General features: G+C 39.6%; 1 protein-coding gene across 3 annotated transcripts in view; it reads right to left on the bottom strand.

Annotated features, from left to right (window-relative positions):
- The window catches only part of PDZRN4 (PDZ domain containing ring finger 4), a 275,404-nt gene that overhangs the window by 227,500 nt on the left and 34,958 nt on the right, over positions 1-12,946 (bottom strand). The window contains exons 1-3 of one of the 3 annotated variants that reach the window (XM_017733135.1): positions 12,400-12,423; positions 10,912-10,998; positions 7,071-7,175 (exon numbers count right to left, since the gene is read on the bottom strand). In XM_017733135.1, coding sequence (XP_017588624.1) covers positions 7,071-7,175; positions 10,912-10,977 — 171 coding nt within the window. In that variant the 5' untranslated portion in view covers positions 10,978-10,998; positions 12,400-12,423. Of the gene's footprint in view, positions 1-7,070; positions 7,176-10,911; positions 10,999-11,691; positions 12,372-12,399; positions 12,424-12,946 lie in introns of those variants that run through there. The other 2 variants (XM_017733134.1, XM_017733133.1) reach the window with 2 other exon arrangements.

Raw genomic sequence — 12,946 nt, 5'->3', positions numbered from 1 at the left:
CAGTGATCCATCTGTTGTAGAGATCCCCCACAGTCAGAGCAACATAGAAATATCCCATTGGAGGGCAGGGGTTATGCACATTCACGTGCATGCAAGATCCCAAAGCCTCTTTCATCAGGACTAACCTAAGCCACCTAAAAAAAACCCCAGCATGGTAGAAATAGCATTAAAAAAAACAGCGTAGAAGACGATTTTCACCATTTCCACTTCACATACTCTCTTGACTTCTTTCATGCTAGGTCACATTTCAGAAACACTCTCACACGGTTGCTTCTGCCCCATCTAGCTTGTGCCATTCCAGCTACCACAGCATCCCTCTTCTTTGCTTACTGGGAGCACCTTGCTGAGAAAGAGCTATGACTCACAGTCTGAAGAGACTTACTGAAAAGGACGACACTGCCTTATCGCTTTAATATACCAATTCTGCAAATAAACTAGTTGGAGAGCTCATCTGGTGGTCATGTTCCAACCACGTTTGGCATTTCCATCCTTTTTTAGATAAAAGCACTGTGAGCATACATATTTTCACAAAAACAATGCAGCATTATACTTGCACATGTGCTTGGTTTGTCTGTGAGAATAAGACCAAACAAATACAGATGGAAAACCTTCCCACAGGCTTGGGCCTCTCTACAGCTGCATCCACAGCAAGTTCTGAGTTTATACCTCAGATTAAAAGACCCCATCTCTTAGAAGACAAGGCATTTTAGAATTGTTTAATGTTGCTGTGCTACACAAGTATCAAAAAAGTGTCAAATAATATTTTACCTGTTTATGACTGTAAGACTTCATGCAGTCAACTAAGAGATCAAATAGTGGATTTCTGTTCATAAAATCTTGTCATTCACTATTTACTCTATTACACAAACTTCACCCCTTCTTAAATATAATTTTGCTTTATTTCTTCCTGTTCTTTAGGACAGAAAGGATTTTGTGAAGTCTTAGTAGGACTAACACAGTTCACCACAAAAAACCCTAAGAAGTTTTAGGTCACGTAAAAACAAGTCTAACGTTTTCTTTTTAAAACACAGACACTGAATTGCTAGAATTTTAGTGTTTTTTGGAAGGAGCATAACCTGTTTCTCTAAACACAATATCTGCATTTTAGTTCTGTGAATAGAAAGGAATTCAAGCACCTCTGAAGACCTATAGCAAGTCTAGTCAAATTTAGGCTGCTGATCTCTAAACTGAGGCAACGAGTTATGAAATTCAGGCATTCTAGGATAACCATGGTCAACTTCTAGAACAGAGAGTACCTTGAACACCAAGTTCTCCCACCGACAAGATACCCAGCCCTCATGGTCTTTTGATAGTGGGCATCAGCAGCAGTAACCACCTTTCAGATAACACAGCAGCTTGAGTTAAAACCCAGAGGAGGAAAACCATAACTACTGGTATTCATTCAGTCAGGGGACCCCATCTTTCACATTTAGAAAATTGTCCTAGCTAGAGGATTTCCTGGTTAACAGCAATTGCTAGCTCCCCTCTCAAAGTCAAGGCACTGTGAACTTAGAAATGCAAGTATCATTAAAGTGTCATGTAAGACACAAGACCGTGAAAGAAAGAGGGGAATTCTTGTGTATTGTCACAAGCACTTACCCGGAAAAGGGCAGGACCAGTATTCCAGATACAGCTCCCTGGAACTAGTCTCTATCTCACACCAGATTATCACTGAATAATCCTGGCTCTCTAAAAACCTGCTGGTACCAAGCTCTGTTTGAGGAGGGTGGGTGGATGCTGGTCTAACACAGGAGAGCTTCTGCCTTACTAACAGGAGCAATTACCCGGAGACGTAAATTCAATCCTTCAGGCAGGGCAGAGACCACAACCTGGATCTCTTGCTTCTCCAAGAAGCACTCTAAGGCTTTCTGGTTTTTTTCTGTAAAAAATGTCAGTGGGACAGTAGCTTCTATTCAAATGAAGTTATGCAGACCTGGTCACACCCGACTCTAAAAATTTATTCAGACAGAAGAAAGATTTCAGGTCTCTAAAAACCTGTAGCTCAACAGGTGAGGGAGAGGTGAAAAGATTCTACAGACATTTCTAAGCCTGTAGTTCCACTAGTTTATTATGCTAGGGATCTTTCAGACTAGTTATGAGTTATCTAATGATTGCAGGTGCTAAATCTGATTACCTGCAACATAATATGAATTTGTTACAGATTTAAGAGAATATAGCTAAGGTATATTTAGAGGCACTGAAATCCACACCCCTAAAATTAACTATATTAAGTTTTCCTAGCTACCATACAGATCTTACTGGCCACATCTTGTGCAGCTTTGTTTCAAAGTCATTCGAAATCTTCTGGCTCTGATCCCAGCAAGACATTTTAAGACTCACTACACTTCTACAGACATAATCTGACACTGGAGAATCTTAGCCAAATAAACATGACTAGTATCAAAGATTTTGCTTGAGCAACACAGTGAGTGTAATGACAGAAACATGCAGAAGATAAAACATCACAAGGCTGACACACAGCACAGTCAGCAGTCTGGCAGTAGTTAAAAAAGTCTCTGTGTAGGCACTTAACAGATGTAAGTTACTTCTGCCAGGATAAGCCTTAAGACTTCATCTTTATTGAAACTGGCTTTGCTGACATGTGCTTCAAAGCCATTGTGCGAATACTCTCCAAAAAAGTGGAAAGAACAAAGGGAAACATGGAATACAGGATGAAGCCTTATTTATTATCTACTTATGGAGCTCAGGCTGCATGAACAAAACATACAGTCGTTATATATAAATGCATCTATCTTATTTTTCAGACTTAAAGATCCCAGACGAAATGTTTTCCTTTCCCTTCTTCTCCATCATGCCCACTTAATTCATGAGAATCAGCTGACTAAAATGCTGAAGGGCCAATATTCTCATTTCACTTGAGAGTTAAAGAACAGAAGTCTTTTCCTTGCAATGCAAGGAACAGAAAAACACTTGAGCCTGTCAGCTGATGATGTGCTTACACTTCCACATATGAATATTCTGGACTTCAGCCTAGTCCTTTTTATTTGCATACAAAGCTTTTCATTGCTCTTTTGTTATTTGGCAAACCTACTTTGACAGTGTGAGTTAATAGTTGCTCCTTTTCCTCAAATTGACGAAAAAATGTTCTTTATAAGAACTGGATTGTAAAGTCTGTCCTGTGTTTTCTGTACACCATTGAAGCGATTCAAGAGTATTCTGCAAGACACTGTGACTTACATAATGGAAGAAGATGGGAGAAAAATCAATCACTGAGTTGTTTTTTATTCCAAAGTTGGGCTTAAAACCAGAGCATACAAAGAAAAATACCAACTCAAAGAACTAGTTTGGAATGGCTTGGTAATTAGGCATTAAGTACTGTGCTGCTTGGAGATCTGGCCAATGTGGTGCCATACTTACGTGAAGATGAACTGACTGCAAATTGAGAGTCATTTTCCTCCACATGGAAAGAGCTGCTTTCAGTGTTAACCACTCAGAACGATAAGTATGGATAAAAAAAGCAGCAGGAAAAACACTTCTGTGTATCAGTAACATTGCTAAGGATCATAGCTGTTTTATACTGCCTTGAGGAGGTAATCAAGCATGAACAGAGATGAGCAATGAATTTACTCAGTAGGAACGATTAGCATGCAGCAAGGGGGAGATAAAATTATGCTGAGCTATATAACTGTGAACCATTCTAAACATACTTTGAATTTTCTCCTGGAAGCAACCAGAATTCTTCTGAACTAGCACAGACTAATAAACAGCCCTGTGCACTGCTTGCTGCTTGTCTCCTCTTGACACAATTCAGATGTTCAGAATCACAATGCATGTGAAAAGGAAGTGAAAAGGGTGAAAAGGAAGAAAACAGAGATCCAAAAGTTAGAGCTTGGGTGGCTTTACACCACACTCATATCCAATGGTTTTATGTTGGGAGTCAAAGATACCAGTGCTGCATCTGGTTTTATGAGATGCTTTTTATAGAATGTGAACAGTTTTAGTCCTGGAAAACACAATTCAGTGTCAACTTAGGGAGCTGGATTTTTGGATAAAAACTTCTGAAAGCATCAGAAGACCATGAAATCCGCAGGAACTGCTACATAGAAGTAATTCATAAGGGTTTATTCTTGATGAATAAATAAGGATCATTTGAGGCTTGTAATAGGATTCCTGGAAATATATATCAAAGTGTTGCTTGTGCACATCACTGTCCCAGGTCAGCTTTACAATGCATAAACAATTTTTTCACAGAGGAGTTAACCTTTAATAAAAAGGGTAATGCTGTGCCTGAAACCTGTTCTTCAGCAGAACGGTGAAAATTATCAACAAGGGTCCATGACCATCCCCCATGAAGAGATGCAGTCCCCTGACACAAGGGATCTGGGGCTGTCACCCTGTCACTGTCACACACCACCACCCTGCCAGCACACAGGCATCTGTTTCAGCTTTCAGGTCCTCATGCACAAAATATGCTCCCCTGAGGGTAAAGCCCAAATAAACACCAGCCTTCTTCACACAAAAGTATCAGAGGCTCTATGGCCTGGGCACATTGATCTCAAAAACTTCCATCAACTTAAGTCATTTCTGTGGTACTTTTACGCTTAGAATAAATACCTCAAGAAAGAAATCTGATTCCTTCCCTTGACATTCTTCTAAATACCTTAACAATTATTTGGCAATGTTTCTGCTACAGATAATGATATATATAAATAAAAGGCAGCACTACGTATGTCTGCCAGCCTTGGCTCTCAATTCCATCTGCCAATGCCATAGGACTGTGAAATCCATTTGCTGCATTGTCGCCCACAAGATGGTCATCTGAAATGTGCACAACCCACCATAGTCAACCATGTGCAGTTAATACTTGTTAAACATGTGATAAACCACTGAAACAAATTACCTTCTTTATTTAGCAACATGCCTTGAGAACAGATTTTCTGATTTAATGGGATAGTTCTGTCCATTATCCCATTAGATACACATTGCTAGAAACACCCCGGGCATCCTATTGCCAAATAAATGACTTAAGCTATTAAAGGCTCTTCAAACAACATCAGTTCCTTCTGTGCTTGATTATTGAAGAATGGTCTCATAAAATATCACCCATTAGATCAGATCACCGAATAAGCAAAGAGCAAGCAATAAGAAGTCCCACTTCCTATCAACTTCTCACCAAAACTCATATTCTGTATATCTGCCAATGTTTTTTAAATAGTTACACCATCCTGATTATTTCCTCACAGCGAAAGCTTTCAGATTGATCTTTCACAACAAACCACAGCAAGACGACACTGGTAGCTATACATGGGCAATGAAAAATTCAGTGTTCTGACTCCAGCTGCTTCCTGTACCTAGCATGGAGGAATAATTTCTTCTTTGCATTTCACTTAGAATGCCTTGGTGTTACTATTTCTTCTCCTCTTTTTATTTTGTTCTAATAAATTTTGAAACACTGAAACATATACTAGAATATTTGGCCTAACCCAAAATATTTTTAAATGCTTGCCCGAATATAAAAGCTCTATACAAAGCTGTTGCATATTAACATGGTGCTCCATTCAGAGCTGTATGAATACTTACACTAGATTGGGTCTATAATGTCAAATAGAACTGGAATCTGTTTCAGTATGATTTTATGCACCCAGAATTTTTCAACATATAAAAATCAAGCATCAATTATGGTGACATTTTGAGAAATGACCTCACATTTAATAAATGCTGGTTTGTGACTTTATTCTTCCTTCCTCCAAAAACACTCCATTTTGCCTTAAAAAACAAGGCACTATAAAAGCACAAGAAATTAAAGCAGGAAGTGCTGAGCAAATGCATGAAACTACATAGCTGGTCAGTCTGTAAAAAAACCCAAAACAAAATATGGTAAGTGAAATAGTAATGTCAGAAGAAAATAGATCTTCACAGCATAAGGCTACTGTTACAAAAAAAATCAAATGTGAAAGCCTTTGTATACCTTGGGGAAATAAGAGATATTGTGCAAGTTCAGTTCTTCTCAGCCCACTTGGTGTCTCCTAGAGATGCATCTATCTGCCAGCTAAGAGCATAAGCTTTATTTTTCCAAGAAAATATATTCATTTGATTTCACATACTGGCTAGGCTCCCAACATCAAGAGCAATGCCAGCATTCAAACACTCTTAGCTTAGGTTTTTAGTCCTTAACAAGGTTTAACACAAGAAACCAGCACCAGAATTCTGCATTTATCTTCCAATCCACTTGTTTCATGTGTCTTTGTTCAAACACCCGTCCAACTGACAAGTTCACACCATGCTTCTAAGCCTCCCCTAAACTCGCAAAGCTGGAGTGACGCAGCCTAAACAAACCCAGCAGCTAGTGGTACGTGCTGTCACTGCCAGTTGTGTCAGAGCTGTGATGGGAAATGCCGTCTTGGCAGCACCCTAAGGAGCCTATTTCAGTCACCATTTGAAACTGTTCCTTTGAGATTTCTTACAGGGCTAATTACAGTTGCACGTGTAGGGTAGACATCAACCTATTCTTCCAACTGAGTTATTGATTTCTTTTATTATTTATAGTTATTTAATGAGAAAAACTGCATACAATGCAGGAACAAACTGAAAATTCCATGCTAGCATATTACATGACCATGAAAGTGCTGTATTGATCCAGGTGAGAACGATAGATTATCTCCTTCTGATCATACAGCAGAAAGTACTTCCTCTGCTTAAGAAGTTTCACAGCAGTGCTTACCAAGCCATCTCCTCTGCCTTGTCCCAGAGTCATGACAGTAATAGTCCCTACATAGGACAAAATCAGTTTCACAAAACATGTGAATTTTCATCGTTTGCCTTCTTTCTCAGCTTAATGAAAAGAAATGCAAAATGCCTCTATTGCGTTCTTTTTAAGTGCTGACACCTTTGCTTCACTTAGATCAGCTTAATTGCAACACCAGTAAATTTATTACTTGTCTTACTTATGTCTTTAATTCTAAGAAATGTTCAAGCAATTCAGTGTACAAGAATCATGTTCGGACACAGCAAAAGAGAAAAATTACAACATACTTAGGGTGAAAACCATGAAATCCTTTATTAATCTGATAATATGACAGACTAATCCATTGGTGAGGGTTTTTTCTTACCTCAATAATCTTGTCATGAATTTGCAGGCCTTCTGCTTTGTCTGCAGGTCCATTTTCCAAAATCCTCGACACATAAATTCCCTCAGCAGATTCCTCCTGATTGTTCTGTACCAGGCAAGAGGGAAGTTGCAAAAAGGGCCACATTAGTACAAAAACTGAGATGGTACTAAAATCAGCAGCAATGAAAAATGTAAATCCACCTGAAATATGCAGTTCACTCTTCTAGCTAAGAATTAAGCTCCTTGAGAGTTTTTTTAACTTGCTTAACACAAAGTAGTCATTAATCAAAAGGACAGAATTAATGAATTATTCCAGAAATTTTTATAAGATTATCCATTTACTTCCGGTTATTTTAGTCTAAATGAGACACAAGGTGCAAGAGTTATCCGATCCCAGCTAAAATACTTGGAGCAAACCTCAGACTTCACAGCAGCCTAGCACATAAATGCACAGTAGAAGACACTCATAAAAATGGATGCACAAGTGTCTCTCCCAGAAGGAAAAGGGGTCCTGCAGTACTGCTGCTTGCAAACTCCCTTACTGCATTTGAAAATAAAGCTCCAAAGAACAAAGTGACACTAGTTAGCTGGCACGTTACATTGACAGGATTTGGTTGGAACTGGTTAACCTCATAAATCCTATTCACATGGGAGATTGAGAACTTGCTCAACTATGAAATCCACACAGACGAGCTGTGGACAAAATGAAAACCCACTTCCAGTTGATCTCTATGCAACACTAAGTACAGCTCGCATAAGGTCAAATTTAAAACAGACAAGTTATCTGCCACAGCTGCAACAATATAACTGATGTTGCTGTACATGCTGGAACTGCTTTATTTCATCACATGGTAGTTAAAAGTAGTTTTAAATAATTATTAATAAAGAACTAATGTCAAGCAGACGGTGCCTACTTACAGGGTTTTTTTGAGTGTTTATACAAATAATAACCTAATTATCAATAACTAAAGGAATAGTTTACCAGCTGATTTATGCTTTAGATTATGATGCTTATTTTCCTTCTGTGACTGGTGAATCCCTGACCAACAGCACAGTTCATTTGTGCACAGGTTTCTAGTCTAGGTCCTATACACTCATGGGGAAAATGCTTTATAACTTTTTCTATTAAGAAGACTGTAAAGGCATATGTAGAACATACTTTACACAATGTGTCAACAGTCCTGTGGAGACTTAAGCCAGGTAGATTTAAGGTTAATAAATATTTGTTCAACATAATATTAGTCAGACTATGTTTTCATAAACTCCTTTTTTTTTTCCGCCTTGTCACAGAGACTCATACATGTCAGGTAAGAGGCAAAAGGGAAACACAGTAACAGTTTTAGCAATATTTTGAAATGATGAATGAACAGACTTCCACTGACTTCCCATCTAAGCAGCAAGAAATGAAACTGATAAAAGAAGCGTAATGGCCACTAGTGAAAAGACAAGAGTAACATGGTTTGGTTTTAACTTGAGAAAACCAAAAGTTAAATTACAGCACTTAATACATAAAACTGTATTTCTTTCCATCAGAAATTTCATTGGCTTTTTCAAAAGCAACATATGACCTGTTAAGAAAAAGGGTATTTCAGTGTGGCTTGTGGTCCCCATCAGTTGCATGTGCTGGTACCCACCACTCCTGACAGGAAAACACAGCACAAGGCACACTGAGCTGCAGCACTACGTCACACAGCCCAGGTGCCGTGCAGCAACTGTGCCCGCAGCACACACCTCCCTCCAGCCTGGCTTTGACGTGGTGTCCTCAGGGGAAACCGTCCTCTCAGCCAGACAGAGCTGGGGCCCATCAAAGCAGCCTTGCTCCCTCAGAATAATGAATCACCTCTCAGAAACACACTTATGAGAAGCAAGTTCCTTTCTGACAAAATAAAAGATGATCCTATGATGAGTTGTTCCTCTCCTCCTCCCTTCAGGTAGGAGGTAAACAGTGGGGATACCTATTATGGACTGAAAAGAAACACAGCCAGCAGAAAGTATGTGTGTACGTTCCCCAAGTCATCAAGTCATCAAGAGCTTTTTACAGTGGGAAAAAGCTGCATTGTACTTATAAAACACAAATAACATGTGGTGAAGAACTCATTCCCAAGCAAGTGACTAATATAAAGACATCACTGTTCTGCTCTTCTGCTGCAAGAGCCAACGCTTCAACCAAGCCAACGCTTCACTTTTCCCCGAACAACCTGAATGTACAGAGCACCTTCACCAACTCTTTTTGTCTTTTTAATAACAACTCCTGTTCTACTATTTAAGCTTTTGAGCAGAACTTTGTGTTTTCAATATTTGAGTCAACTCAAGCATTTTTTTTTCCTGTTCTATCCTCAGGTCCAGATACACTGAGTCTCACACTGATATCTGGGAAATGTCAATCAAATGCCTATGGTAGTCATATTTATCAAAATAAGAACAAAACACAAAGGAACTTCCAAGCTGAACTTCAAAGACTCAGAACCACCTGAGACCATCCCTGCCTCACAACATCACCAATTTGTCTCCAAATATGAGTGTTAATAGAAATTAATTTCCTTTTCTCCATTCGGCAGTTTTCTCAACACCAGAGCTATAGACCTCCATATATTTATCATTTACTCCTTAAAACTGCAAAATAATAAGTCAGAAAATCTGACAGTTTGTGATACATATAACTGTTGCAGCATGCACTGTCAACATCTAAGCCCTTTGAAGAAGCTCAGTTGCCATCCCAAGGAAACAGAACACATGCTCCCTTTTCCCTGCAGTTCTCCTACAGATGTAAGTAAGAGAAGTCACAATGCAATCCTAACTAAAGATGGTCTGGATTTTGTTACTGCTATACTCCAAACATGGCATGTGTATTTTAACTTGTAGCCACGTGTTGTCTCACCCTTCCACTAGAAAAATCTAAGAAACTCTTAGTTTGGATTTACAGCCCAAACATATGATTACTGCTGGTCTTCATATTTACCCACAGGGAACAGTAACTCTGCAGCAACTAATGGGAACAGACTCTTTGGCACCACTAAATATAGCTTTAGAGAAGAAGATTGCCAAACTAATAGACAGGGTCCTATTCCCCTCCTCAATAATATTAGAAGGTTACAGTTCTCCCACTTAACAAGAACCTGATCAGTACATAATTATTACCAACCCTTTTTAATCAACTATTAATTTTCCAGTTTAACAGGTTTCTTTACCCTTCATATGCAATAACAGTCCTGATTAATGCTTTTGGAAAGATGAAGTGAAAAAAAAGCACAAGCATATTCATGTGTATGTTCTAGGTGGGGGCTAGTGATCCTTATGCATATCCTATGGTTTGCAATGAACTTTCTAAACCTAGACTGATGAGATTAAGATATAGCATTGATGAAAACCATTTCAGTTCATAAAGAAAAACTGAAAGCAGGCATGTGAGAACAGGACATGTGCTTAAACTATCTGAGCTACAGAAGCAAATTTTCTTCTCTCCTTTAAATGAAGAAAAAAAAAAAAAAGGCAAGCTGTTTCACAAAATTCCAATGGCTTAATCCTGCAACAATGACTTTTACAAGTAGTCTCAGAGATTTCCATTGAAGAGCTTGCACGAATACACATTACTCACATGGGAACTGAGTGTAAACCAGCCTAAAGAAAAACACCAGGAACACCCTTCCAAAAAATTAGAATAGTAAAATCCTCATGAGATTATGTCTTCCAAACAATGACTCCAATTATACCTGATAATAAACAGTTCTTCTATCTGAAGAACAGATTCCATACCTACTGTCATCAAAAGTAACTCTTTACTAACAGTGTATAGAGTAAAAGTAGATAAGGACAAAATCACCTACAGTTACTTTTCTCATTACCTGATTGGGTCGTCCTCCTATAATATTGAATCCCAAAGTGTCATTTTCACGGTGTAGCATGATCATTATTGGTTTGCGTTCTCCTCCCTAAGAAGCAAGAGATGAAATATAGTTAAAGAACACCGTCTCAAGAAGAAGGTATTAAATGAAAGCATTAATGCACATAAGATTTTTAGCTGGGAAATATATTAGATAAGGCTTGAAGGAAAATTAGGCTGAAAAGACTTGGTACTGGGAAAAAAAAAAAAAGGAAAAGTCATAAGTCACTGAAAAGTTAGCAAGTAACACCTGATTATCTCCAGTTATCTTCAGCTGAACATAAAAAAGGACAGACTTTTGGCGTGAGGAATGCTCGGCACCACCGAAAAAGCATTCAAAATATCTAGAAGTTTCTATAAATATAAAATCCCTATACATGTTAACATTTCAAACATTAAACGTACAGATTAAAATACACATTGTAATTTTCAGACCCCAAAGCCATATCAGTGCACATTTCAAAGCAACTTTCACAGAACACAGAGAAAATGAAAACCAACTCTTCATCCCAAGCTTTCACTTCTCTCCAAAAGGAAAGAATCCAAAACAATATCTGTAAAAATATAGGTTTTATTCTGAAAAAAAGGCTTAAAATATAAAGCAGACACTGAAAAGCAGAAATGGAGTAAAAGTTAAAAATGAGAAAAGAGAAATATTTTTCTTCAGTGGACCAGGTAAATAATTAAAATTAAAAATAGGAAACAAAACAAAAAAAAAGGAGGCTTTAGCACAGCAAGTTACCTTATTTTACGATGAAACACATATTTTATTAACTGTGTCAGTGACGTATTTAATACCCGAATGGTGCATTTGAATTTAATTACGTATATTTTTCCTGTACTCAGTTTTCCTGTCCAGCTCCTGTTTTATTCATTCTCCCGCTCCGAGCGGCGGGAGATGCCCGAGCGGCAGCGCCCACAGCGACACCTCCCGGCGGCGCCCGGGAGCGGCAGGTGCTCCCGGCGGTGCTCCAGCCTGTCCCCGCACCTCTGCCGGATCCTTTCCGACAGTCCCGACACCTCTCCTCCCTTCTTCAGCCACCGCTCTCCTCGCACACCTCTCGCTTAGCAGACTGCTGCCCCACTCCACATGACCTTATCTCATCTGCCAAGAGATGAAGCAAGTGTGTAGCACACCTCTCAGATCCAGCAACCTAAACCTCATGGACTAGCTAGCCAGAGGAAACTTAAAAAAAAAAAAAAAAAATTCAAGTTTTCAGAGTTACTCAGTGCCACGAAGACCCGTGAGATCTGTATTCTGAGCCATTCTGGGTCCTGCGAACAACGTCCCCTTTCCCATTTTCCATGCAGCAGGCAGATGCCCAGCATACTACATTGCTTCAGGCGTGAGTTTCACTGCTCAGACCTTTTCCACCTAGGATTTTGTTTCCCAAGGGTCCGTGAAGACTTAGGTAGAAAGAAAAATTGTTTGCATTAAAACACTTCTCACCACGGCTGCAATCAGCACTGCCTAAGCCTGCAGAGTGAGCTTCCAGGTAGGAATTAAAAACCAACCAGCTCCATCACAGCAAGTGAAGCCAGCTCACCGCAACTCTCGGATGGTTTGTTTCGCCTACGGAAGCGAGTCGGTCTCTGGGCAATGCCCTCAGACCTGAGGGGAGAGGGCAGCACTGCTCTGGCCTCTACTTATCCACGGCGGTAGCTGTCATTCCATTCTACCAAACCAGAGAGGCTCTGATGTCCTTTCGTCATCGTTTCCAAAGTCTACAATAATTTTACACTCCAGTTTTTTAAGACAACTTCTCAGCTGCTCAAATAAAAGTTAAAAGCCAGGTCCACGCCCCTGAGCTGCCGCCACTACCAGCTGGAGTAAAATGAGCAGCAAAAGCAGCTGGGTTCCTGCGAGGCGGGGCAGCCTGATGCGGACACCCTTACCGGAGGAACCAGGACCCGTCTGCCGGCCGAGCAAGCACTCGATCGCAGCCTCTGTCAGGCACTACTGGGCTCACGGCAGGCCGGGGGTTCTGCGACACGCG

This window comes from Corvus brachyrhynchos, unplaced genomic scaffold, assembly GCF_000691975.1.
Source record: "Corvus brachyrhynchos isolate BGI_N302 unplaced genomic scaffold, ASM69197v1 scaffold32, whole genome shotgun sequence".
NCBI classification, from domain to species: Eukaryota; Metazoa; Chordata; class Aves; order Passeriformes; family Corvidae; genus Corvus; species Corvus brachyrhynchos.
Note: the sequence above shows the minus strand (reverse complement) of the source record. Positions and strands in the feature narration are given on the sequence as shown.